This window comes from Manihot esculenta, chromosome 2 (genome assembly GCF_001659605.2).
Source record: "Manihot esculenta cultivar AM560-2 chromosome 2, M.esculenta_v8, whole genome shotgun sequence".
Classification (NCBI taxonomy): Eukaryota; Viridiplantae; Streptophyta; class Magnoliopsida; order Malpighiales; family Euphorbiaceae; genus Manihot; species Manihot esculenta.
This window is the reverse complement of record NC_035162.2, coordinates 35,301,744-35,329,558: the sequence shown is the minus strand read 5'-3', so window position 1 is coordinate 35,329,558 and position 27,815 is coordinate 35,301,744. Positions and strand designations below refer to the sequence as shown.

Genomic DNA, 27,815 nt, shown 5'->3' with positions numbered 1-27,815 from the left:
TATTTAATAACATTTTAAGGAAAATACCTTTTAAGATGCTGAATATTCCAGGCGTGAGGTTCAAGGTTTCCTTGCATATCCTCAATTCGATATACTCCTGGCTTGACCACTTTAGCTATTCTGAATGGGCCTTCCCAAGTCGGTGCTAGCTATCCCATCGCCGCTCTTTTTCCCGTAGCCTCCAGATTTCTTAGGGCCAAATCTCCTACCTTCAAGCTTCTTTCTCTGACTCTTTGATTATAGTAACGGGCAGCTCTTTGCTGATACGCAGCAGTTCGAACTTGAGCTTCCTCCCTGATTTCCTCAAGAGCATCCAGATTGCTTCTTAACTTGTCTTCGTTGGTGCTTTCACTGCTGAACTGGACTCGATGTGTGGGAACTTATAGCTCGACTGGAACTACAGCCTCAGTGCCGAAGGCGAGTGCAAAAGGTGTTTCCTTAGTGGACATTCTGGGGGTAGTTCGCAGTGCCCACAGGATGTTGTTGAGCTCTTCTGCCCAATTTTCTTTTGCCCCATCCAGTAGTTTTTTTAATCCTTGGAGAATAGCTCGGTTGGTGACCTCTGTCTGGCCATTGGTTTGAGGATGAGCCACTGAGGAAAACTTATGCCATATTCCCATGTTTGTCGTAAACGCTCGAAAAGTGCTGCAATCAAACTGCCTGCCATTATCTGAGATAAGCACCCTTGGTATGCCAAATCTGCAGATAATATGCCCCCATACGAAATCTATCATCTGCCGAGCTGTGATCGTGGATACTGCCGCTGCCTCCGGCCATTTTGAGAAGTATTCCACAGCCACCACCACGAACTTTTTCTGCCCCGTGGTTTTGGGAAAAGGTCCCAGGATATCTATTCCCCATTGTGAGAACGGCCATGGACTGGATATGCTGGACTGAGGAACGGCCGGGACGTTGATGGCATTGGCGAACCTCTGACATACATCGCACCTGCTGACGAACTCTTTTGCTTCTTTTTTTACAGTGGGCCAGTAATATCCTTGCCTGAATATCTTATTGGCCAATGTTCCCGCTCCTTCATGAACTCCACACGTCCCTCTATGTATTTCCTCCATCACCTTTATTGCCTCTTCCGGGCTCACGCACCAGAGCCACGGGCTGGATTTTCCTCTTCGGTATAGGGTCCCCCTTACCGCCTGGTAATTAGCCGCTCGGGCTGCTATCTTTCTTGCTTCATCCTTGCTTTCGGGGAGCTTTCCTTTCTCTAAATATTCCAGGTATGGGGTCATCCAAGTCTGGGTTTGTTCCACTTGCAATACCATGTTTGTTTTACTAAAAGCAGGCGTATTGACGTGTTGTATGTATACCTCATCAGGGAGCTGTTCTAATTCTTCTTTGGTTAACCGACTAAGCAAGTCTGCTTCTTCATTTTCCTCTCGTGGTATTCTTTGAAATTTGACAATAACTCCTCGATCCCTGAGCTCTACCTCTATTGCTTTCACCTTTGCTAGGTAATTCTGCATGGTTGGGTCTCTGGCCTTGTAATACCCGGCTCGAGTCCGGCCTCGGAATTCCTGTAGTTCGGTGGAATCGCGAGTGTCGAAACCCTCGAGAAGGGTAAGACATATGTTTTCATGTGTTTTAGGAGTTTTGAATGTTTTAAAGTTGTAAAGGAAATGAGTTTTGAAAGAAAAGGAAAAGCAATAAGGGAAAATGCAAAGGTTCGGCCGCCGAAGGTCACTTTCGGCCGCCGAACATTGCATGGTTTCGGCTTCACGTTCGGCTGCCGAAGGTAGTCTGGCCAGCCACCTATTTAAGGGCCAAAGGTCGGTGGAAGGAGGATATTTCTCCTCCACTTGCAGCCAGAGGTGAGCCAAAACCTTCTCACGTTAGTGTATATGTACAGTGCTTGATTGTAATCCCTTGTTGTAGACACATGATCAGTTTATGTATGGTTTCTTTTATTATTAATGTTTATGAGAAAACCAGGCTTCACACTATGAGTGGAGAGATCAGAAATAGTGCATGCACAGGTTAAGCCCTGGAGAAAAACTTTTGACAGAAAATGTGTGATCATGTATGGGATTTTACAGGTATTCAGACAGTATTGCAGGCTTACTACGGGTCCCGGCGACCTTAAGTCGATCTGGATCCTAGTGCCGGTGGCAGTTCGGTTTCCGGGCTGTTACAGGCCTGATATGTCCCAGTTACTTGATTGATTACTAGTTGTGAGTCACTATTCACCTCGAGGTCAGTTGCCCCCACTTCTATTGCGACCAGCATTCCGTTTATTAGGGCTTCATACTCTGCTACATTATTGGAAGCTTTGAATCCCAAACGTAGGGCGTAGCAAACCTTGAATTCCCCGGGCCCCTTAAGCATTACTCCAGTGCCGCTGCCTCCAGCGCCTGAAGCCCCATCTACATATAACTTCCAACTGAAGTTCTGAGAGAGTTCTTCTTTTCTTTCCTCCCTCGACGCTCCTGAGGATGATTCTCCTTGTTTCTCATCGAATGTGCACTCCGCTATGAAATCAGCGAGGGCCTGAGACTTTATAGCTGTCCGAGGTCGATACTCTAGGCAGTAAGGACCGATCTCCACAGACCAAGCTAACATCCGACCTGAAGTCTCCGGTCTATGTAAGATCTTCTTCAGGGGTTGATCTGTCATGACAACTCCTTGGTGGCTTTCCAGGTAAACCCTGAACTTTCGGACTGCCAGCAGTAGAGCATACGCTATCTTTTCAATATTCAGATATCTGACCTCGGCATCTTTAAGCACCTTGCTGACATAGAAAACAGGCTTCTACTATCCTTCTTCCACCCTTACCAGTACGGCGCTAACTGCCTGTTCAGAGGCTGCCAGGTATATCAGAAGTTCTTCACCTTCTACGGGACTACTGAGCACATGAGGCAAGCTGAGATAACTTTTGAGTTCTTTGAAGGCTTCACGACAATCTTCTGTCCATTCGAAGTTTGGCACTTTCCTTAACTTTCTGAAGAATGGTAGACACTTTTCTGCCGACCGTGACATGAATCAATTGAGTGCCACTACTCTCCCGGTCAATTTCTGGACGTCCCTTACACAGGTTGGTTCTGACATATTCAGTATGGCTTCTACTTTTTCCGGGTTGGGCTCGATGCCTTTCCCACTCACCATGTATCCCAGGAATTTTCCTCCTCTGATGAAGAAAGCGCACTTTGCGGGATTCAGCTTCATTCTGTACTGATCTAATACCCCAAATACCTCCTTCAAATCTGCCATATGCTGTTGGAAAGTTAGGCTTTTTACCACCATATCATCTACATACACTTCGACGTTTCTGCCAATTTGATTCTTGAAGATTTTATTCATCAGTCTTTGGTAGGTTGCCCCGGCGTTTTTCAGCCCGAAAGGCATAGCTCTGTAACAGTAAGTCCCATCTTCGGTTATGAATGAGGTCTTCTCTTCATCCGACCTGTACATTGGGATTTGATGATAACCAGACATTGCATCCAAAGACGACATGTAATCAAAATCGGTCGTAGAGTCGACCATTTTATTAATATCAGGGAGGGAATAACAATCTTTAGGGCAGGCCTTATTCAGATCAGTAAAGTCTATGCACATCCTATATTTGCCATTGGCTTTTTTGACTAATACAGGATTGGCTAACCATTGTGGGTACATAACTTCTCTAATAAAGCCTGCCTCCTCTAACTTATGTACTTCCTCCTTGGTAGCCTGCTGCTTCTCCCTTCCTACTACCCTTTTTTTCTGCTTTACCGGTCTGGCTTCAGGGAGGACGTTCAATCTATGGGTCATCACCCTGGGGTCAATTCCGGGCATGTCCGAGGGCTTCCAAGCGAAGCTTGATGCATGACCTTGAATCAAGGACATCACCTCGGCTTTCTGCTCCTTGGTGAGGCCGGCGTTGAGACTGAAGTCTTTGTCTATTTCCGTTTCTGACAAGGAGAAGGTTTCAGCTCCCCCACCGGCTCTGTCTGGCCTCTGTTTTCTCATCTCGGACCTCCAGGACTTCCGAATCCATCCTTTCCTCTGTTGAGCTTGGCTCCGCTACGGTAGCCAGGTACACTGCCCTTACTTCCTCTTGACTTCCCCGAACTGTTCCCACCCCTGCTTCTGTGGGGAACTTCATTGCCAAGTATCTGATACTGGTGACAACCTCAAAGTCAAACAACACAGGTCTTCCTAGGATCGCATTGTAGCTCAGGGGGAGTTTAGCTACCAGAAACACTGCATAATGGGTGCGAGTCTTTGGAGCTTCTCCCATAGTAAGGGCTAGCTTTACCTTTCCTTCCACCGTCACTGGCGTTCCTCCTATCCCTTTAATCGGGGCCTGGTCTCGGATTAATTGCTCTTCAGGAATACCCATCTGCTGGTAGACTCGGTAAGGCAGCAGATTCACTTTGCTCCCATCGTCCACTAGAACCTTCTTTACTTTATAATTGTGGATGATGGCCTCGATGACGAGGGCATCATCATGGGGCATCTGAATGCCCTGAGCGTCTTCCGAGGAGAAAGAGATGGTTGCTGAGGAGTGTTCAACGACTTGCATGACCTCGGCGCTACTGTTTCCTTCTTCTCTGCTCCTCTTTTTCCCCCTTCGGCTCATCCCCCCGTGCCTCCTACAATCATATGGATGGTTCCGCTGGACCCATCATTTGCGGGGTTAGCTCCCATTCTTCGTGGCGTTTAGACTGTCGGAGTCGGCGGAGGCCTCTGTCCTTCCGGCTTCTTTACGAAGTTCTTAAGGTGACCCCTCTTGATTAACCTCTCGATCTCGGCGATCAACTGAAAATAGTTATTGGTATCATGGCCATGCGTGCGATGGTACTGACAGTACTTGTCAGGATTTCGTTGGTCTGCTTCAGCTCTTAGGGGCCTGGGCCACTGTAAGAATTCCTTATCTTGTACGGCTATGAGTACCTCGGCTCTTGAGGCGTTGAGTGGGGTTGGCTTCTCCGGGACCCAGGAGGGCCGTGATCTTTGTACGGGGTCCTGAGAAGGGAGGGGTCTTTGATCCCTACGCTCCCAAGGCTGTTTATAGGGCTCAGGCCTTCCACCGTGCTTTCTCTCGTGTTTCTCTAGCCTCTTTTCCTCCAGTGCTTTTCTTTTATCTGTCAGTCCCCTAGCAAACCTGCTTGTTACCAAGGCATCGTCCTGCCTTATATACTTTTCGGCCCGCTTCATCAACTCAGCCAGTGAGGTCGGAGGCTTCCTGCTTAACGAGCCAAAGAACTCGACGGAGGTTGTCCCCTTCTGCATGGCCTCTATTGCCCTTCCTTCGTTGAGTTCGGGGATCTGGAGGGCTTCTGTATTGAAACAGGCGACATATTCCCTGAGCGACTCCTCCCTCCTTTGCCTGATTGTTTCCAAGTAGCTCGTTTTCCTATCGGCGGGAACACCAGAAATGAAGCGGCTGATGAAACGAGTGGCCAAGTCTCCGAAACTGTTGATGCTCCCAGCCTCCAGGTTATTAAACCATGCTCTTGCTGGGCCTGATAACGTCGTTGGGAATACCTTGCACATTAAAGCATCCGACAAAGTCTGTAGCTTCATGAAGGTCTTGTAGTTAAGGACATGTTCTCGGGGGTTCCCAGTTCCATCGTAGGCAGCCATAGGTGGCATCATAAACTTCTTAGGTACGGTCTCCTATTGCACCCATTTCGAGAAAGGAGAAAAAGCAGGCAGGAGAGTTTGGTTCTATTCCTTCGTTCTCAGCTCGATCAGAAGCTGCTTTTTCAGCCTTTGCAGCTTTTGGTCTACGCTATCATCCTCTTGCCTGGGTCTCTTTTCTAGGCAATATTCCTCCCCCTCTGCTTCACCTCCTGTTTCCCTGGTGGTTCCGGCAGAATAGCTGTCGGCCTCATCATTTTCTATCATCTCCCTCACCCTTCTCCCATGAACTCGAGCCTCCGGTTCTTCGTCTCCCCCGATTCTCCTCTCTCTTTCTCCAATATCACGGCTGTCGGTTTGAAGGTGGTTATGGGTTGGTCAGGGCTCATTTGAACGGGGTTCTTCTACCACCGGATGTGCGTTCACTGGGGTGCTAAGGCCCCTTTGCTGCATTATCTGCCCCAACCAGTGGGTGGTGCTTTGTAGCTGGAATGCGATAGTTTGGAGGTCCTGGTTGGATAAGGCCACTATGGGCGCGTTCCCTGTCAAGCTTGGCGAAGGGTTGAAAGAAATGGGTGGTTGGTTATTGGTAGTCATAGGACTAGAAAAAGAGAACTGCTGTCCTTCTTGGGCAGAGTTCAGGTCGTTGTGGGTGCTATTGTTTTCAATGGGGTTAGCCATTGTGGATCTCAGTGGGTTTTGCAAGAATGGAAACTCCGGTGATGAAGATCAGCCTCGTTTCCCACAGACGGTGCCAATTGATGATCTGAGATCCAGAGAAATAGGGTTTTTTTTACAATGGGCTCTGTAAAACTTCCCAACTTAAACCTAGAAGAGAGTATTCCTCCTTTTATAGGTTTCTTTTTGTCTGCCAGTGACGTGCCAAAAGAACGAGTACCAGTAGACCATTTGTCCCTGCCACGCTAATTCGGACGTATGTGGGAATCAAATCTCTGCCCCATGCGTAATGGCCTCTGATTCTCCCTGGACACGGATGGACGGGTCTGCAAGATGAACGGATGGGTCTTACTCTGGGTTCCTGGTTAGGCCGGCCAGGCTGGGCCGGGTGAAGGGAACAAGATTGGGCTGAAGAGGGGCTCCCCTACGGAACTGGAGAATGGGCCATCTCGGTTGAGGTGCGTCAGGAGGGAGCCCGGCCTTACCATTTGAATGAACCAGACCTTATTCATACTAAGGGCTCGAAGATGTCTGAGTAATGGGCCGATATCGTGGGCCTCGTCTCTGATTTGGACGAAGAAATCTCGTGGTCATCAATTGATTGATGATCTGAGATCCAGAGAAATAGGATTTTTTTTACAATGGGCTCTGCAAAACTTCCCAACTTAAACCTAGAAGAGAGTATTCCTCCTTTTATAGGTTTCTTTTTGTCTGCCAGTGACGTGCCAAAAGAACGAGTACCAGTAGACCATCTGTCCCTGCCACGCTGACTCGGACGTACGTGGAAATCAAATCTCTGCCCCATGCGTAACGGCCTCTGACTCTCCCTGGACACGGATGGGTCTTACTCTGGGTTCCTGGTTGGGTCGGCCAGGCTGGGCCGGGTGAAGGGAACAAGATTGGGCTGAAGAGGGGCTCCCTTACGGAACTGGAGAATGGGCCATCCCGGTTGAGGCGTGTCAGGAGGGAGCCCAGCCTTACCATTTGAATGAACCAGACCTTATTCATACTAAGGGCTCGAAGATGTCTGAGTAATGGGCCGATATCGTGGGCCTCGTCTCTGATTCGGACGAAGAAATCTCACGGTCATCAATATTATATATTTGATGTTATATTTTCTGCCAAACTAAAATTATTTGTTGAAAAAAAATATTTTATTATGAAAAATTATAACAAAAAAAAATTTGTTATAATGTATATAGTAAGAGTCTGATGCTTCCCTCTAAGCCTTGTACTCTTCAAGAGTAGCTTGTGATTTCTGAATGTGTTGGAGCATTTGCTTTTTGGTCAAGTTATTGATATCTGCTTCATTGACCATTGAAGACATGTTTTATCCGCTATTAGGGGTGGAAAAAATGATGATACCCTCATTGGTAGCAATATTAGCAACAGCTTATGAACTACCAGCCATTTTGAGAGAGAAAAGAGAGAGATTTCTTTATACGAGGGAAAGTGTAGGAGATGAACGTAATCTAAATGGAAAGAGAAGGTTCGATTGATTTTTCGATAAGGGAACCAAATGATGTAATTAGAAAACATAGTTGTATTGTGATTGACTAGACCTGCAAAGAAGAGGACATGAGGTGGTGATGGGTGCCCACGATAGTCACTCCGATGCTCAAATCAGTAAGAGAGTGAATATGATGAATTGCTTGAGTCTTAATGTAAGAGAATAATGTACCTTTGCCTCGATTTTTCTCCTTTTATACTACAAGAAGGTGGAAATAAATATAGTATTTCTCGATAATTCGGCAATGATGTAGCCAGCTGCTTGATAAAGGATATTATCAACAGCTGCTTGATAAGGGATATTGCTAGCTAATAGATTAGTGATAAGGGATATTGTCAGCTGCATGATAAGGGATATTGCCAGCTAATAGATTGGTGATTTTGCGATTGCAGGTATTATGTGGATAGCTGAACTGTCCCTGTTTAATGGTAACTTTGTACCGAGACTAGAACTGTAATTGAACCGAGCAGAGCCGAACTTTGATAAGCTCAGGCTTGATTAGAAAATAAATTTAAAAGCTCGAGTTCGCGCTCGAGCTCGACTCGAGCTTTATTTATAAGCTCGAGCTCGACTCATAAAATAAATATTAAACTCAAGTTCGGTTCGAGCTCGATTCGTAATAAGCTCGTTTATCACATTAACGAGCCAACTCAAATTCCATTCAAAAAACTCAAATTTGAGCTCATCTAGACTCGAATTTGAGCTCGATTATATTATAAACAAACTCAGTATAATTCAAATTTATTTAAATTATAAACAAATTTAAATTATAAGATTATTAAGAGACTTCTAAATTAAATTTTTTTTATTTAATTGAAGTCTCTCGAACCCAAAATTAATGAAAAAGAATGTAGAAGGGTTGTTCTTTTATAGAGAAGTCACGATTTTTCATATTCCTTCAACTTTCGATATGGGATTAGTGTTAGTAAACAAGTTTGTTCGCTAGCCTGCTTACGTGCTTGTTCACAAGCCTGTTCACGAGTCAGCTTGCGAGTCTAAATGAACCAAATACTGCTAAGCTCAAGCTCGGCTCGTTTATTAAACGAGACTAAAAAGTGAGCTCGAACTCGGTTCGTTTAAAAAACGAGCAGAGTCTGATCGAGCTTTTATTAAGCCGAGTCTCGAATAGCTCACGAATAGTTTGATTCGTTTACATCCCTAATCGAGACTCGACTCGACTCGACTCATCAAGAGAGGGCGAGTTTTAGTGATGAATCAGATTTTAAATTGTCCAGATCTTCTTTTTCTCGAACGGAATCACGTTACCCACTTATTAGATCCTTATCATGTAAATCTGTTTTGAAATAACAATTCATAACTTATTTTGAGCAATTATTATGTAACATCAACCTTCATTTTTGTCGAAGAAATAATGAAAAAATATTTTTTGTTTTCCACAAAGGGTGTGATACCATAATTATAATAGTTTATAAATTGTTAAGTGCCAGTTTTTTTTATCCAAATTGGTGTCAATTGAAATCTGAAGATATGATAATCTTTCATATTTCATCTTTGTGTTTAAAAAAGAAAATTCCAAGCAGTATTGATTTTTGATAATTTAATAGACACATAAAATCTTTACAAAATATTAATTATAATTTTGGAAATTTAAGTTTATTACTTACGGGTATATCTATAAAAATTAATTGTAATTATCACTAATTAATTAATTAATAATAAATAAATAAAGCTTTATACGCTTTATTAAAGGAGTTTAATTTTAATTTTATATATTATTAAATAAACTGTTAATAATTTAATTTGAAGGTGAATTAAATAAAAAACAATTTAAAAATTTAGAATTATGTTAATTTAAGTTTCTAATAAAGAAATTTAATTTTGATTATATATATCTACTAATAAATAAATTTTATAAAATATTTATTAACGGTGAATTAAATAAAATAAAAGTAAATTAATAAAAGAGATGATTTATGAATCTTAAAGTAATAATTATTATTATATTTAATAGAAAGATAATTATTATTATATTTAATAATTAGCCGGTATTTATCTATAATAATTAGCATTAAAAAAATAATATAAAAATAATAAATATAAAAATATAAATTTTATACGACGATACTAATAATTATAATAACAGTTAACTGTTGTAATAATAAATAATTATTTATATAATATTTAATAAATATTATAAAAATATTTTTTTAAAATTATTATTTTAATTATTAAATAACTGTATTTTATGGAAATATTATTTTAAAAATAATTATAGAATAATTTCATAAAAATTAAATATATATAGAAAAATTATTACGTTTTTCATTCGGCTGGTTTGGTTCAAAATTGAATAAACTGAAAATTAAAATGGCGATTCGGTTTGATTTGATCAATTTCAATTTTTAATAAATTTTTTTATTTTTTATATTTTATTTTTAATTTTAAAATTTAATTAAAATATTTTAATTTTAATATAATTAAATTTTTCAATATTATTGAAAATAACATATTATTATGACTAATTGATTCAATTTAATTTTTTTAAAATTTTTCATTAAAATTAAATCAAACAAAAAAAATGAAATTTTTAAAATTAAAAATTAAATTAAATTAAAATAAATAAAAAATTAAATTAAAATTTTAAATTAATTCAGTTTGATAAATTTTTTCGATTTGAATTAAATAGTGCTGATTGGATTATTTTTATGGTTAAAATTTTTGTTAAAGTAAATTAGTTAAGTGATATTAGCCCTTTGTTTTAATAGTTATCTATTTAAAATAATTATTAGCTTTTTTTATTATGATCAGTTAAAAGTTTATAAAAAAATAATTTTTTTAATATATATTTATTTATTTTTAAAATATTTAATATTTTTTAAAAATTAGTATAGAAACGTTTTGTTTTGAAAAAAAACGACATTGCAAAATATAGAAATATTATGGAGTAATTTTTATTTTCATTTTTTTGCCAGAATTTTTATTTGATAATTAATTTTGTCAATTTTTTATTTATAGTTATTTACCCATTACATATATCCGGTATTCTGTCGGTCGCTCGGATCACTTCCGGTTATTGAAATTGGAGAAAACCTAACTTTTGACAATCTGTGGACTCTTCTTTGCTAATGTGAAATGGAAAGAAGAATCTGATGATTGGATTTTGATTCCTCATATTATTCTAATTTCTTTTCTATCTACTAAAAAATTTATATAATTGTTTCTTAATTTCCATGATCTCAGTCGTGCTTCCTTTGTTTGAAATCTCCTTATCTGTCGATCCGGTCGACCTCAGACCCAATTCCCCCTCTCTTTGTTGACGATTTCAAGAACGAGGAAACAGTTTGAGCTGATTTGCCTGAATAAGAGAAGCAGATATGTCTTCTTCAAATGGCAGTTCATCTGCAGGAGGAGAAATAGCTGATAATCATTATAAGAATTTCATACAGCATCAGGTCTCCAAGTTTGATACTCTTGCTGGTGTGGCCATCAAGTATGGTGTTGAGGTATTCTCATTTTTCTTCAATCTCTATGTTGTTTTTCCCCTTAATTTTTGTTTAGAATTTTATCTGGGTAGTTTTTTTATTTGATTTGAGATGCTTTCTAGACTCGATAAATCTGCCTAGACTTCATTTAATTATATGGGTCCAGCCAAAATATTTCTGTTTTATGCTTTTAAGGGCTGATCAATAACTTTTGAAATTTTATTAGGTGGCTGACATCAAAAGGTTGAATGGGTTGGCCACTGATCTTCAAATGTTTGCTTTAAAGACGTTGCTGATACCATTACCAGGAAGGCATCCCCCATCGCCCATTTTTTCCTCTGATTCTTCTTCTTCGGAGTATAAGCTTCATTCTCTCTCTTATCTATAACGATATTGCAATGTATTTGTTATTTCACGCCTTGATTTTAGAGTTTCCATATCTGTGAGTTCTTAATCTTATACCTACCTTAGCAGAAATATGATCACTGCATTACAAGACAAAAGCATACACCGGTGGATTTCTTTAGACTTTTGCACTTTATAATGCATAACTGATTTCTTTACATGTTAAATTTTTTTATTTTTATTTTTGCATTTCAGTTTTGTATGTGTATGTGAAATTGTGAATATGCATTTATTCATCAAACCATGCCCGTAAAGGATTGTGTAAGTTTTGAATGAGTCTTATGTCTAGCTATGCCTCTTGGTAATGTGTGTGAAGTGTGCTAGTTCCATGTCAAGATTCTTCCTATGTATTGCTTTTCAAGATTAATCTAATGCTTTGCTTCGGTAATTAAAATGTCCTCATTTTGATACTAGTTTAGTTATGAACTGTTTCTACTTTGTGAAACTTTTTATGGATATAAAATGTTCATTTAAAGAGGAAGCTCATTTTTCCTTTAACTGGTAAACAAGTCCGAGAAACACTGGGAAAAGGATCTCTTGTCTGCACATTTTTTTTTATTTTTATTTTTTATTTTTGTCATAGACTCCTGTGGATAAGATAGAATGTGGATCCAGTAAGTGTTCTACTCAGTAAGAGGATTTTGTTCTGTATGGGCACATTTTGTTCTTAGTTCTTTTTGTGTCACTTGTACAAGCAACATGCTCTATTCACCTATTTTTATCAATACATGCTAAGTGAAAGTAAGGAAAGTACACTAGAGATGCTAACAGATTTGCAGCAGGTGGAGGAAAAACTTGAATAGAGAGAATCTGAACAAAGTAGGAGACAAAACTTTTTTTTTTTTTTTGGGCAGTATTTCTGCGGCAAGAATTGCTTCTCTTGCTAGGGAGAGTTGTCTCCCAAGTGGTTTGTTTCTTATAATCATTTTCTTGTTGTATTTCCTTTTTTCTTAGGGAGCTTCAATGTATTGATAATTCAAGTCAATTACAGAACCACCTCTGCAAATACAAAGTTTATTAGCCTCTAAAACGTAAATACCCTAAAAAAAAATCAACAGGAAAAAATGAGAGTAAGAAACAACCCAAGGAGACAACTCTCTCTATCAAGAGAAGCAATTCTTTCCCCATCAATATTGCTGAAAATTTTAGTAAATTATTGTCCCCTACTTTGCCTCTCTATTTGAGCTTTTACTTCACCTGCTGCTGCAAATCTGATAGCATCTCCAGGTGTCCTTTCCACTGAGAATTCCCCAAAAAAAATTAGACATCATCTTTCCATTTGTGACTCTCCCAATTCTAGACATTTCCTTCCAGCAGAGTAAAATAGCTTTAGAACCTTCTGTTCTCTTTATGCTTTCTCTGTATCCACATTAACTTTTTTGGCCTAAATCAACCTCCTTTGTGCTGTGAACTCATTGCATAACAAATTAAGGTAACTTTGTCTGAGTCAATTGAAGTTAAGGCATTGCTTGGTTGGTTCTAACTCAGACAAGAACAACAAAAGCGAGGCCTAGTTGGTTGAGCAAGGATAAGGATATTCCTTTCCAAGGCTAAAGGGAAAATTCCTTCTATTGGTAGTTTGCTATCTACTGCTATAGTAACAATCTATACTTGGCCCTTTCCTTAGTTTCACTTAAAGGAAATTAGATCTAGCGTTTATGACTCCAAGAAGAAAAAGAACTAAAGGGGAAGGAGAAAATGACAAAATAGTAAATCTTGTGGTTCATTGTCTGATTTTTTATGACTTTAGAAAGATGAGCTAATCAAGAAAGGAACTGGAATCATTAAATTTTAGGAAAACAAAGGTTCACATTCTTGGGCAGAAAATGTTGAAGAGGGATATGCTTATGATATTTAAATTGAGGATTAGAAATTTAGTGGCATTGTTTGGTTGGTTCTAACTCAGACAAGAACAACGAAGGCAAGGCCTAGTCAGTTGAGCAAGGATAAGGATATTCCTTGCCAAGGCTAAAGGGAAAAATTCCTTCTATTGGTAGTTTGCTACCTACAACCATAGTAATAGTCTATACTTGGCCCTTTCCTTAGTTTCACTTAAAGGAAATTAGATCTAGCATTTATGACTATAAGGAGAAAAAGAACTACTAAAGGAGAAGGAGAACAAAACAAAATAGTGAATCTTTTCCTAAACTAGATCAGGAGCAAAATTGGCCACCGACAATAGAAGTGTCGGTTATGGGCTAACCCTTGAACCAACACCTACGACTCTATGCTAGTTCATTTTTTTGAAGTACGTGGGCCAATGTGGAAGCACCACAAGGCATGATATGCACGCTCCATGCGGTGCCTCCTGTTTAGTCCACTTCCCCCGCCTTTTTGCTTGGTGTAGCATAGGCCTAGAAAGCTCGGTTTTGAGCTAGAATCAATCGTTCATTGATTTTCCATATTCCAACTGGTTTCAATTCATTGACAACTATTTTGTTTCAGTTATAAAGCGGTTTCATCATGTCTTTTGGAGGTTATGCTTCTTATTAGGCTTGGTTAAATAGAATTCATTCTTGTTCCAAATCTGGTTCCACCTTTTCTTAGAAAGAATGTAATATTATGTTAATATGTGAAATATTATTAGGTTTAAACAATTGAAAAATAATAATTTATTTGTAAATGATTAAAAACATTTAATACAAATAGAAAATATAAGTTACAAAATAAAATTTAATACAAATAAAAAAAAGAATGACTATTATTATTATTATTATTATTATTATTTAATACGAAGGATTTTAATATAGTTTGAGAAAAATAAAATTATTTATATGGATTAAAACTAATTAACATAAACAATAAGTAATGCCAAATTAATGAAAAAGAATAAATATATATTCTTACAATGTAAACATGGTTTTAAATCTCAGTCAATTGCATTTGCAGTCACATCATGAGTAATGGAAACATGCTTGTAATAATCATAACATTTAAAGAATTTGCAAAGTTCATGAAATGAGTATATATTAATAAATACATATAAAACTAAGATACACAACTATATAATAATCATGAATACATCAATTAGCATGAGACACACAAATAAGATACATCAAATGATGAGAAGAAATTGCAAAAAATAGAAAACAATTTGCCTTTTGCAAGAATTTGTTGTGGACAATAGAGATATTCATAACGATCTAAGCTTAAAGGGAGAGACTTGTAGAGAGGATAAATTTGGGCAAAATTTTGAAAGAATGTGATAGAAATAATAGGTGTGAAAGGCTGAAACATGCAAATAATCAAAAGAAACGTCTAAAACATTGCTTTTATGTGATTTATAGAAGTTGCACTATTAGGGTAATGGTCCTTGTTAGTTGATAGTAAATAACTGTTGTTACCATTAAGTAATAGTGGTAAAGTTTGTCACCCATGTAACTTTGAAAATGCCTATAAATAACGGATAATGGGTAAATAGGCCTTGAAAAAGAGTTACAAATTTATGTGATGGCTGTTAGTTAGAACTATGATGTAAAGGGGAAAAAAGGGCTTGATCTTAATTATTGGATAATTAAGCTACTTACATATTTACCTTGAAATCACTAAACCCCATTAGTGAACACTTTACGATGTGCTAGTGCTTTAACTTGTCAAATATTTGTAGTTATAATAATTACATTTTTTTTGTTGATGATCACCAACTCTTGTCCAATCGTCTAGACTAATTTGTGCTTCAAAGGATTTGGGAAAATAGTAGAACATTGTTCATCTAGTATTTAACCACCAACGCTAATCGATTTGATATTGGAATAACCACTAATTCTTTTGTTATATTTGATTGCGTTGGGAATTTTGATTCATAGTATTTCCATTGATTGAGTATGGAGAGTGAAACAGAAGTGAAAAGCAAGAGGAAGAAAAGGAAGGATATGAGAGAATACTTGAGTTTGATGATTCTCCTCAAGCTAATTGGGATATTTATTGCTGGTTTAGAACATAGAAATTTGGAAGGAAAATACATTGTAGCCCTAATTATAGCACATAGTTCTAGTACCTAATTATGCAAACAATCATTGGAAATCAAGGGCAAATCAACGTATATGTTACCATACCTTAACACTTCCCCTCAAGCTAGAGTGTACGTGTTATATGCCTCAAGCTTGTTACAATTGCACTCAATTTGAAAGCCTCTAAGAGATTTGGCAAAGACATCTACTAACTAATCATTTGAGTTGATAAAACTAGTAATAATACATTTTGGCTCAATCTTTTGCATTATAAAGTAATAATCCGCTTTTATATACTTTGTCCTTTCATGAAAAATTGGATTTGATCCAGAGGCAACTTGATTGTGTAATTTCATTGTACTCCAACTCTTGAAGGAGTTGCTTTATCCAAATAATTTCACACATTGCCAAAGCCATAGCTCAACATTCTACTTTTGCATTTGAACTTGCAACCACATCTTGTTTTTTACTCTTCTAGGACATCAAGTTCCCTTTAATAATAATACAATATTTTGAAATAGACGTTATCCATCTGAAGGGGATCTTACCCAATTGTATATGAATGCTCAACAATTTGTGAATGACCTTGACTTCATATAATAGACCTTGTCCTGGAGCTCCTTTAACATACTTGAGAATACGGATGGTTGTATTGCAATAACTATTATATGGAGTTTGAAGAAATTGACTAACCACATTGACTGCAAAGGAAATATATGGTTGTGTAATGTTGAGATAGTTGAGTTTGCTAACTAGTCTTTGATATCAACAAGGATCTTTTAATAGTTTCCCCTATTCAGGAATAAGTCTTATATTTAGATTCATGGAAGTATTCACATGTCTGTGATTTTATATCAAAAGCATGTTTCTTTTGAGAGATAGCTATACCTATTTTGGATTATGCCACTTTAATCTCCAAAAATATTTCAATTTTCTCAAATATTTAGTTTAAAAATGACTGGATAAATGTTGTTTAAGCTGAAAGATTCCATCATTTTCAGTAATGACAATGCCATCAACATATATCACCAAGTAAGTACATTTACTATAACCAGCATGACAAAAGGGATATTGGATGATCAACTTCGCTCCTGAACATTCCAAATGTTGGATCACAATACTAAATCGTCCAAACCATGTTTTCGAAGACGGTTTCAAACCATGCCATTACTGTCGGAGACATTTTTGGTCCGAATGACTTTCTCGACTAGCTCACCATGAATAAAGGCATTCTCAAGTAGTAGAATGATAATTTTTATATGGTATATCCTCTCAACACAAAGGTATGTATGTGGATATTGACATTATCAACTATTATCAAAATCAAACAAATACAAGCTCAAAAAAGCTACCTATCATCTCAATTACATCTAGGGGTGCTAAAACTATCTACTCATAGTTAATACAAACGTCCATCTCATTCTACTTTTGACATGACCAAATTAATGTCGGAGCATGAAGACGATCTTGGCTTGTTTATCTGAAGGTGGAGTTGCTGCAATTTGTAGGAAGTTGCATTTCCAAAGATGTTGATATTTTCTCAAGCTAGGGCTCTTATTAAGCAATGAAGTTGATGATAGTGAAGACTTTTAAGGAGGAAACAACTTGGCTCATAATGAAAGTTGAAAGATGAAAAATCTGAAGTGGACAAGACAAGAGTGAAGAGTTAGTTGGGTTTTTATCCAATAATTGCTTATAAGCGGACAAAGGCTTGAAGATTTAAGTGGAGTTGTTTGTGAGGGCAGGTATCCCATTGTAGGCTAGATTTGAAGGCCATCAAATTTGTCTTTTTATTCTAATACTGTAGTATAAATGTGTATTAATACAAGTCTGATGAATTTACTTTTGTTTTTAGAATTAAACTTTCAACATTTATAGGTTAGATTCAGATAAGAATACTTTTAAATTCTACATAAAATATGGGTAAATTACGAACTAAAATTATAGGGACTAAACTTTTACATAAAGTAAAATTTGAATGATTAAATTATTCTATTGTTGTAGTAATTACTATTTTTAGCTAATCTGTATATTTTGCCAAATTTCATGATTATGTTATAAATTACTCTATTTTTTTTTAAGTATTTGGCGAGACCATAATCCCAAATAATTAAATGCATGAAAGATTTTGTCACAGATTTCTATGCCAAACTTGTAGTCATTAATCAAACTTGAACTCTTGCAGAGGGAACGACATTGATAAAACATCACAGCCTTGCTACTCCAATGGATTGGAATCATTTGATTCCCTGAGATTGAAATCAACCCAAGAGAAGGCTTCTCCAGCTATGAGCACTTTATGGAAGTACTACGGTCTCAAATCTTCAAAACAGACGGGTACAGCTGAAGGCATAGGGATGACAAAAGTTTACAGAAGAGGAAGCTCAGATTCCCTAACCGAAGGGCTGTTGCCGAGAGCCACACCAATCTATGAGTCACCATACCACAACCTCAAATCACGAAATTTTGCTAATGGCTTGTCCCCTGAGGATGGTACTACAGTCGATTATGTGCCTCTTGCAGATGCTGGAGATGCAGAAGGTGACAAGTCCAATGAGAAGTCGGTTCGGAGACGCCAGAAATCCGAAGCAGATTTTAGAAATGGAACACCAGAAAGGCTGTTGAAGGAAGAAAAAAGTGGTGGAAGCAGTGATTTCTCACCTGTAACTGGAAAGGGTTTAGCTATGAGACCAAAATCGGCAAGCCGAACAGCACTGTACTCTGAATCAGAGGCTGGATGGTCAAATTCTATACCGATTGGTTTGGGAGATTCTATTATTTCTGACGTACCGACTGGAGTTCGTAAATCGTCAAGTACACCAAGTCTATATAACCAGGACACCAATAATTCCTCTTCTGTTTGGCCAACTTCAAGGTGGAGTTTGAAACCTGACCTGCAGGTTCTCTCATCAGCAGCAATGAACATACCTATGTTTGATGGTTTACCAAAGCCAATATCTGGACGCAGGAGTAAAGCGGCCCTTGATTAGCCTGATCTTCTGCAATGTCATTGAAAAATTTTGTTCTGTATTTAAGATCTAATGGGAATGGAAAGTCACAGCCATCGACTGCCAAGTGTCATGTAGTTGCAAAGGGCAATTGAAAGAGGAGAAAGGCCAGGAAAAGGTAAGAAAATACGATATTAGGTTTATTTATTTGAGAGAAGTGTTGAAAATGCCAATTTTTACAGCTTTAGAATCTCAATTTTAAACAGGGTGTTCTAATCAAGATTAATAAAATCAGTTGTTATATAATGTATAAGAAGCCATTTGTCTATGCTTAATCACTGGAAGTGCATTTATTCCAATTATTTAAGACCCATGTTCATTTGAATTCTAATGGAGGATATTAATATTTGATTTATTGGAGAAATATGTTTTCCTTCTTATATTGATTGTAATATGAGAAGCATGAGCTTCAGTTGAATTTTCATCTTTGTAGAGCTGATAGCAACGCTGCCCTGCTTTATTATTATACAATGTGAGTCAAGAAATCAACCCAGCTTATGTTGATCTTACTTTGTAGCCTATACATCTATAAAACCATTATTGAAGCACTCGACTGGTATATATTTATAAATATAGTTTCATATTTATAATATATTCTCATATGCAACTGTCACTTGAGGCATTAACAAGGACAAAATTGATCTTACTTTCCGTTTATTTGGAACGATGAGTTGGTACAAATTCCTTCGAATTTGTAAGAATCATACATAAGAGTCCCAACTTTGAGAGAATTTTGCTCTCAACTGGACAACCTTATTCAGTGTTAAGTCTAATTGGGGCATTTTGTTCAAAAAAAAAAAAAAAAAAAAAGGTAATTTGGGTATTTCGCGTCAACGTAAATGATAATGCGGGGAGCGGTCGGTTTGATTTGATTAAGAAGTGGATTGCCTAAAATTTTGGATCGAATTGAATATGCATTTTAAGAATGGCTAAATTGAATCAAACTGAATGATTCAATTTAATGAAACCTGAAATTTTCAAAAACCTAGGTAGACCTGGCTTTGCTGTTCTCAATCCGAAATCCAGTAACAAACCGACAACATTAATTAATTAATCAATCACAATTATAATAAAGAAGTAAACCCAAAAGCGCATAACATTGTAAGAAAAATAAATAACTAAAAATGAAGGCCACTTGCATCCAATAGAAAACTCATAGAACCAAGTCACGACAAAGATTGATGGATATAACAAAGCAATACCATCCGAAGTCCACGGTATCACCAAAAAAATAAAAAAGTAAAATAGTCATCAATTATAGCGATCAAATACTTTAGTCACTATTTAGTGATGAATCAGCGATAAATTTACGATAATATGAATAAAAATAAATTTTTATACTTAAAAAAAAATTTAATGACCACTATTTACTCATTGTTTAATAGTTAAATAGCTCATTAATAATAAATAGTCGTTAAATATTGTGAATATAAGTATTATGAGATTTTAGCGACTAAATTAACTATTATATTAGGATATATTGTAGTCGCTAAATTTAAACAAAAAAAATAATTTTTAATGTTTTAAAATAATTGAAAAAATAAAAGAAAACGACGTATTGGTGTTGTAGCCAAATACTTAAACCAAATCATTATTTTCCAAATCTCTCAAAACAGAGATCAGCCGTCGATTCCAAGCCTATGTTCCCTTTCACACTCTCATGTTCATTTCACAAGGGTGATTTCCGAAATTCCTTCTCGTTCTTGTATTTTATACTCTCTTTCCAACCTTCCTTTCTCCTATTATTTTTATTTTATGTCGTTTTCGTCCGAGAAGAAGCAAGTCCATTATTGCTCATCGCCGCATCGTGACATCAATCTCTACTAAGTTCACGCATTGTCGTGTTGTCATTCTTAACAGATTCATAGCTACTGGTTCTCTCCATACAATATTTTGTCTCAATTATTGCTCTTCTTCTCTTGATTTCACTGTTCAAGTATATTGTGATTACAATTTCTTTTATTTTTCTGAAATCTTTCATATGTTTTGTATATGCCAGAAATGTAATTTTTAGTTTTAGATCTTTATTTCACCATTTTTCTTATAGCTTAGCAATTGCTGTTTTAGTTGATATTATCATGATTTGTGTTGTATTCATGCTAAGTTTTGGAAATTCAGAATTTTTTAGAGTTGGTGGTTTGGAATTTTATAACTTACAATGTGAAATTGGGTTTAGGATTTGAATGGCTAGGCCAACCTTTATGAAATAACAGGGAAGTTTTATTACACTATTCTCTCTAGCTGCTCATTCCTACTGGGAATTGCTGCTATTGTCTATCGTGTCTGAATATAAAGGGAAATAAAATATTATTAGCAAGAAAAAATTTTAAAAAATAAATAAAATAAAAACAGAATGGATTACTAAAGGAGATGTGATATTTGTTTGTCTGCATAAGCCTGCAATGATCTTGACTCTCTCTCTTCTCTCTTGAGAATGATTGAATGCTTAAAATCTTTGGGTCAACCTAATACACCAGATTGTGAATTGATTTCCAAAACCTTGTGTGATTGTACTAAGAGGGAAGGATGTTGTTGCTCTGTCATGGAAATGGGCAGGTCCCAAATCTTCTGTTTTTTTAAGTATATGGTATACTATAAACATAATTATACATATTTATATGTATTAATATCATAATCTGTGTTTATTATAATTATTATACTATATAATATAATTATGGATAATTTATACACTATTATTATCTTTTATTTATCTACTTTTTCTTAATAACTTTATTATTCTTAAGTGTTACTATATTTATAATATGTTTATTCATTTATTAGATATATCCCATATTTAAATATTATATAATAAAAAATTAAATAATATACTTATATTATTATTTTCATGGTTAATTTTATGTATATATACACTTTATATAAATTGCAATTAGTTTAAATGTGTATTATATATAAAATATAATTTATATTTATAACTAATGGTAATTTAAACATTTCTTTTCATAAAAATTTTATAAATTTATTTTAAAAATAAAAAATTGAACAGGAACCGTACTATACTAAACCAGAATAGAAAAATCAAGAAGTATAACAAATAGCAAAAAATTGAAATAGAACTGACAAATTTTAATTTGATTCTAGTTTCTAAATAACTCGTGCTAAAATCAAAATCAAAATCAAAATAAAAACTGCACACCTCTAATTGTAATCAAAGTGAACTATGAACTAGGTAACACTGGTCCGAACATGGAGGGAATTACGGGCTCTAAAGGTTCGGACTTGATTGTGTTTGTGGCGTAGGAGTTATTAGCTTCATGCTCTGCTTGCTGCTCTTGGTTTGCATATGTAATATCAATTTTATTTCAAATGCTTGCACTTATGTCTATTGTTTAACTATCCATTTAAAATCAATAATTTCCTTAGAATTTGATTAAATTGATTTTTTTAAAAAAATTATATTATTTCAAATGAAATAATTCAATATTTTTAGATTTATTAGATGCAAAAAGTTAAAATTTTACATTTAATAATAATTATATGCCATTTAAAAAAAAATTATATGAAAACTTTTAATTTTGAACGGCAATATCTCATCTTCTAAATTTATTAGAATTATAATCAATTTATAAGATAATTTATCTAATTAGATATAAAAATTTAAAATTTTACCTTTAATTACTATTATAACTAAAATTTTTAATATTTTATTTAAAATTTTTTTATAATTATAACCAATACTAAAAATAATTTTATTCAAATTTAAATTTATATCCAAACTTCACGTTTAATTATGATTATAACTAAAATTTTAAATTTTTTTTAATTATTTTTTTTACAATTATAACCGACACTTATTTAAATTTAAATTTGTGTTCATGTCGTACAATGTGTTATTTATTTATCTTTTTAAATATTAATTAAATTTATATAAATAATTCTTTAATTTTTATTAATCATTTACCTTAAAAGCACCCAATTCTCACTATTCTAATTCTCAATTGAAATGTGAATCTTCATTTTAAATGGATCTCTAAATTTAGTTAATTTTAAATGAGGGATTTTAGAGTTTAACTTAGAGTCTAGAATAATAATAAGTCTAAGTGTTTTTAAAGTATATGATTAGTTACATAAATTTAATTAATATTTAAAAAAATAAATAAACAATACATGGCATAACACATGCATTAATATAAAATTGGTTAAAAATATTTTAAGAATTGCTTATAATGGCAAAAACAAATAATATAATATTATAAATTTTTACTATAATTATAATTTAATATAAAATTTTAGATTTTTATATTTAATTAGATAAATTATTTTAAAAATTAATTATAATTATAATAAATTTAAAAATTAAAGTTATGTTATTTAAGATTAAAATCGATTAAAGTCGTGATTAAACGTAAAGTTTTACGTTTTTATGTTTAATAATTTTTTTTAATTTAAAATTTTTTTATTAAAATAGAGTTAAAGTTTTACTCGATTTTATAAAAGAATTTATTTTATTTTTTAAAAAATAAATTATGTAAAATGAAAGGTAAAGGTTATATTTTAGATAAATTCAAATGGCTGTACGGTTCTATGGATGATATGGAAACACGAGAATGATATGGTATAGAACAATATAGTTATGGAGTACAATAGTTACAGAGTCTTAAAATTTTTCAATATACCTAGAAAAAAGAGATTTAAATATAATTTTAATAAGTTTTTCATTCTTTTTTCACAGAAATAGTTTTAAAAAAATAGTTTTTTCTAATGTTTGATATATATAAAAATTAATTAACAAAAATATTTTCTATATAAATATAGTCATTTTTCAGAAATATTTTTTAAAAGATGAAATATATTTTAAAGTTTAAAGATCTTATTAATATTATTATATATAAATTTGTTAATATTTTTATTTTTTAAATCTAATATAAAGATGGAAAATAAATTTATTTCTCATAAAATGTTTTTTCACAAAATATTTTTCATAACCAAAAAATGAGATTTATATTCATAATATCACTAAAAATAACAAATTTGTTTTTTTTTTAACTCTTTTTTTAAACAAAATCTACAATCATTTTTCTTTTTTACTGAAAAACAAATTTCATCTCTAACTACATTATAAAAAATGCACTTACCTTGGCATCATCGCTCGGTTTCAAATTATGGACTTTTTTCAAATAAGAAAGGTAATATAAAATTTATCTTTAAGTTATTATTAAAGAATTAATGCTATAATCTTTTTAAAATTCTATAAAAATTTATCACGCTTTATATTGATATTGTTAAAAAATTCTCATGTTTTATATTGATAAATTTACCATAAATTTTAAGCTTATTTTTTATCACCTGAATTTTGATATCAGACAAAAAATTAAGAAATTATATAGAATTTGGCCTATTGAAAAAAATATATTTATATTAATTTATATTTTAATTTTAAATTTTAAACAAAGTCAAATTTTTTAAATTTGTCACGATTATAATTAGAATATAAAATTAAATTTCAAAAAGTTAACAATAAATCACAAGATAAAATAAACTTGGCTCTTCATTTTTAACAATTTTCTAGAGAAAAAAAAAAAAGAGTCTCATCAACTTCAACATTCTTCTGAGATTTTTCTTGCAAATTTGGATCAACTTTCTTAATTCTAAATCTTTCCACTGATAAAGTTTTTATAAAAAACATTAACAAGTTAACTTTTTGAATTGCAACGAAAGAATTTGATTTTTTTATTCATTTTAACTTTTCTTAGGCCATCTCCAACGCTGCGCCAATTTTTATTTTGGCGTTGGAGATGGCCCTCCAACGCACGCCAAAATCCTACGGGATTTTGGCGCACCGCTACAGTGTTACGTCTGTAGCAGCGCCATTTTTTTTTTTTTTTTTTAATTTATAATATAATTTAAATTTTATATTTTTTTTTATTTTTTAAATTATAATATAATTTAAAATTTATATATATTTTTAATTAAGTTTAATTTTTTTTCACTCTCATAATTTATTATATTTTTAATTTATTTTATATTTTTATAATTATTGAAATTTAATTTAAATTAATATATTCACAATTATTGAAATTTTTTTTGTTTATTTATAAAATAATTAAATATTTGAATATTGAATGAAAATATAAAATATATAAATATTTAGAGTGAATATATAAAATTATATAAATTTTTTGAATGAAATATATAAATAAAATTAAAGTAAAATAAATAATATAATATTAAGAAGAGAGAAGAATATAAATAGAATATTTTTTTGGTGTTAAAATTAGTGCAGAAGGTTGAAGAAAATATTGCACCATTTTAGTGCAAAGCACCAAAATAGTGTAAAAAATTGTGCATAGGGTTGGAGATGGCCTTAGAAAGTAAAATGAGAAATTGACCGAGCATTCTTGCTTTTTTGAATTTTAGGAAAATAGTTCCAATGCAATCAAATATAGTATACTGCTAATAATGCTGCTGTGTTCAGTTGCATCAACTTTTCTTACACATCTTTAAATGAAAACTTCTCGTTACGTGCTAAAGGAATTGATACAGACTTGCTTTTCCTCGATTTGAATTTCTTCCATACATCCCCAGCATATTTTCTTTAGGTTAGAAAATTTTATTTAACTCTTGATAAACTTCTATGCCTATAAAATAGTTCATTAATCCAACTAGGAAAAACTTGAAATACAAAGTGGCTTCATTCTTACTCATTCTGAAACCTTAGAGCCTTAAAGAGATTTATTGAGCCTATACACTTTATCTTCATTGCCTTTGACCAAAAAACCTTCAGGTTGATGAATGTAAATCCCCTCCCCAAGGACATATTCATGAGTTTGCATAAAATTCAATGAATTTAGGTTAAAATGACTCAATCTCTTATGTCATAGCCATATTTCATCAAATGTGCAAGTTAGAGTATGTTGACTACCATACTTCAAATTCAATGGAAAATTATTATCAACCATCTTAACCTTCACTATCTCACAGCCAAATGGATCAAATATAGTACACAAATCATCTTTAAACACAAGAGAGTAATGATCCTTCATCATTTGTGCCACACTGAGTAGGTTTTTGATCAAGATAAGGAACAAATAAAATATCTGAAGTCAACAAGTTACCTTATTTGGTTTGAATTATGACAGAACTTTTGCCTTCTGCTCTAATGCTCTTTCCATCTCCCAACTTGATACTGGTTTTGAATGGTTTATTTAGTGAAGAGAAAGAAGATTCCCCTTTAGCCATATAGCTTATACAACTATTGTCAATGAGCCAAATAAACTTGCCATGCTCGTGAGCAAGATGAGAGGCTACAAACAATCTCGCTTCACTGTTTTGAGCATGTTCCTTCAACAAATTTGCTTACCCTTGCAATTGTTTTTTGTGTGACCATTTATGTTGCAAAAATTTCAATGATATAAGGATTTTCCTTTGAAGTAACAATTATTCTCAAGGTGATTTGTCCTCTACCAGATAGAAAAGGAGGAAACTTGGTTTTCTTTTGAAAATCACCAGGCCTATAGTTTTTTTATTTTGGATTTTTAAACTTGTCATTTGATTTCTTCCTTGAATCTTTGCCATGGAACTTCCTACCTTTGTGCTTTACTTGAAGGGGAATTTCACCAACTCCTTTATTCCTCATGGAAGATCTCTGCTCCTAAGTTTAAGCTTACTAGTAAGCTCCACAATAAATAGTGTTTTGAGATCACAAGTTTCCTTTATGGCTGAGATTTTAGCTTCAACCCTTTCTAGTAGTATAACCAGAATTTTCAATCACATTTGAATCTTCAAAACTTTCTCCAAATAATCTGATTTAATTCACCAGTTCTATAATCTGGGAGTAGTCTTTCACCAGTCACCTTCTTTCATCTTCATCATTTCAAACTCCCTTTTGAGAGTTAATAATTTGATTATCTTAACTATGTCACTGCCTTCAAATTCTTCTTTTAATTTGTCCATTGCCACTTTATGTATTTCACAAGCCATGATCTTGCAAAAAATTGCCTCAAATGCTGCTGAGTGAATATTGAGTAAAGCCTTCGGCTTCTTTGCTAAGTTGTCCCGTGCTTCTTCAATGGAGCAATGTTTAGATTTTATCTTAATTGTGGCAGTTCTTCATCTATCTTAACTTCCCACAAAGACACTGCTCAAAGGTAAACCTTCATTTTGATGGTCCAAACTTGATAATTTTTCCCAGAAAATGCAGAGGAGAAATTAAAGAGAAATTAGAACTTGACATGGTAAAAAAAAAAAAAAACACAACAACTCACAAAAGACTCTCATTAATTGCAAAAATCACAATATTTCAAAAACTCTATCTCTTAAAGATCAAGAGCTTTGATACTATTGTTGAAACTTGAAAATTATAAATTCAAAAAAAAAAATGAGTTCTGAAAATTAGTTTTATATTATAATTCTTCACATTACAAGGACTAGTTATAGATAAGTCTTGACTAGTTTACAAAGAAAACTAAAAGTTTACAATAAATACAATAGAAAATCAAAAGTTTCATAGAAAATTGAAAGACTTAATAAGTACTAATAAAAGACCTCATTGATGCAATACTTAGTATCTAAATAGACTTTTCAAATTTTTAGGATAGGATAAACTTGACTCTTCATTTTTAACAATCTTCTGGAGAAAAGACTCATCAACTTCCACAAATGTAATATTCATCACTCGTTTTTGGAATTACAATATTATATCACTATATTTATAATATGATAACAAATTAAATAATTTAAATTAAATAATGGAATCTGCCTTAGCATATATTGAAGGATATTATATATCCCCGATGAAAATATCAGTAAATAAAAAAATAGACGAACTTTTTAGTCCGCTAGCCCAATAACTCTAATTCTCTCTTTTTCTCCTCATCTCTTATGACAATAAATTAAATAATTTAAATTAAATAATAAAACCTATAAGAGAATATATTGAAAGATATTCTGCACCCTCGCTAAAAAGTATCAGTAAATGAAAAAACAGACATACTTTTTAGTCTTAGAGCCCAAAAACTTTAATTCTCTCTTTTTCTCTTCTCATTTTCTTCCTCTAAGCTTTCGCCGAAACTTTTTTGAAGGGATACTTCCAGCTTGAAATCGATAGATTTTATTCTTGAGCTGTGAGACCCTTATTTTTGTTGAAGCAATAAAGTCCTTTATCATAATATATTAATCATTTATTACATATATATCTTATAATTAAATATTATATAATAAAAAATAAATAAATTATATATTAAATAAAGTACTTATATTATTATTATCATGGTTATATAAAATAAGA

General features: G+C 33.8%; 3 protein-coding genes across 3 annotated transcripts; 1 reads left to right on the top strand and 2 right to left on the bottom strand.

Annotated features, from left to right (window-relative positions):
- Positions 1–3,919: 3,919 nt before the first annotated feature.
- On the bottom strand, positions 3,920–4,516 carry LOC110608935. The gene has a single exon (XM_021748215.1). It carries the CDS (start codon positions 4,514–4,516, stop codon positions 3,920–3,922), a length of 597 nt encoding a protein of 198 aa, XP_021603907.1.
- A 137-nt stretch (positions 4,517–4,653) lies between these two features.
- On the bottom strand, positions 4,654–5,844 carry LOC110608934. Its single transcript, XM_043953847.1, has 3 exons — positions 5,728–5,844; positions 5,324–5,613; positions 4,654–5,179 (listed from the first exon to the last, which is right to left on the bottom strand). Exons 1-3 carry the CDS (start codon positions 5,842–5,844, stop codon positions 4,654–4,656), a joined length of 933 nt encoding a protein of 310 aa, XP_043809782.1.
- A 4,917-nt stretch (positions 5,845–10,761) lies between these two features.
- LOC110609476 lies at positions 10,762–18,993 on the top strand. Its single transcript, XM_021749066.2, has 3 exons — positions 10,762–11,229; positions 11,435–11,565; positions 17,749–18,993. Exons 1-3 carry the CDS (start codon positions 11,101–11,103, stop codon positions 18,551–18,553), a joined length of 1,065 nt encoding a protein of 354 aa, XP_021604758.1. The 5' UTR covers positions 10,762–11,100; the 3' UTR covers positions 18,554–18,993.
- Positions 18,994–27,815: the final 8,822 nt, after the last annotated feature.

What these genes read in the sequence shown, in the direction of transcription:
- LOC110608935 (XM_021748215.1), bottom strand. Translation starts at nt 4,516, where the DNA reads ATGCAAGTCGTTGAACACTCCTCAGCAACCATCTCTTTCTCCTCGGAA.
- LOC110609476 (XM_021749066.2), top strand. Translation starts at nt 11,101, where the DNA reads ATGTCTTCTTCAAATGGCAGTTCATCTGCAGGAGGAGAAATAGCTGAT. An exon ending in CCATCAAGTATGGTGTTGAG is followed by an intron (nt 11,230 to 11,434) that starts GTATTCTCATTT and finishes AAATTTTATTAG; the next exon opens with GTGGCTGACATCAAAAGGTT. An exon ending in TCTGATTCTTCTTCTTCGGA is followed by an intron (nt 11,566 to 17,748) that starts GTATAAGCTTCA and finishes GAACTCTTGCAG; the next exon opens with AGGGAACGACATTGATAAAA.
- LOC110608934 (XM_043953847.1), bottom strand. Translation starts at nt 5,844, where the DNA reads ATGATAGAAAATGATGAGGCCGACAGCTATTCTGCCGGAACCACCAGG. An exon ending in CCAGGCAAGAGGATGATAGC is followed by an intron (nt 5,614 to 5,727) that starts GTAGACCAAAAG and finishes TGGGTGCAATAG; the next exon opens with GAGACCGTACCTAAGAAGTT. An exon ending in AGCTACTTGGAAACAATCAG is followed by an intron (nt 5,180 to 5,323) that starts GCAAAGGAGGGA and finishes CTCGTTAAGCAG; the next exon opens with GAAGCCTCCGACCTCACTGG.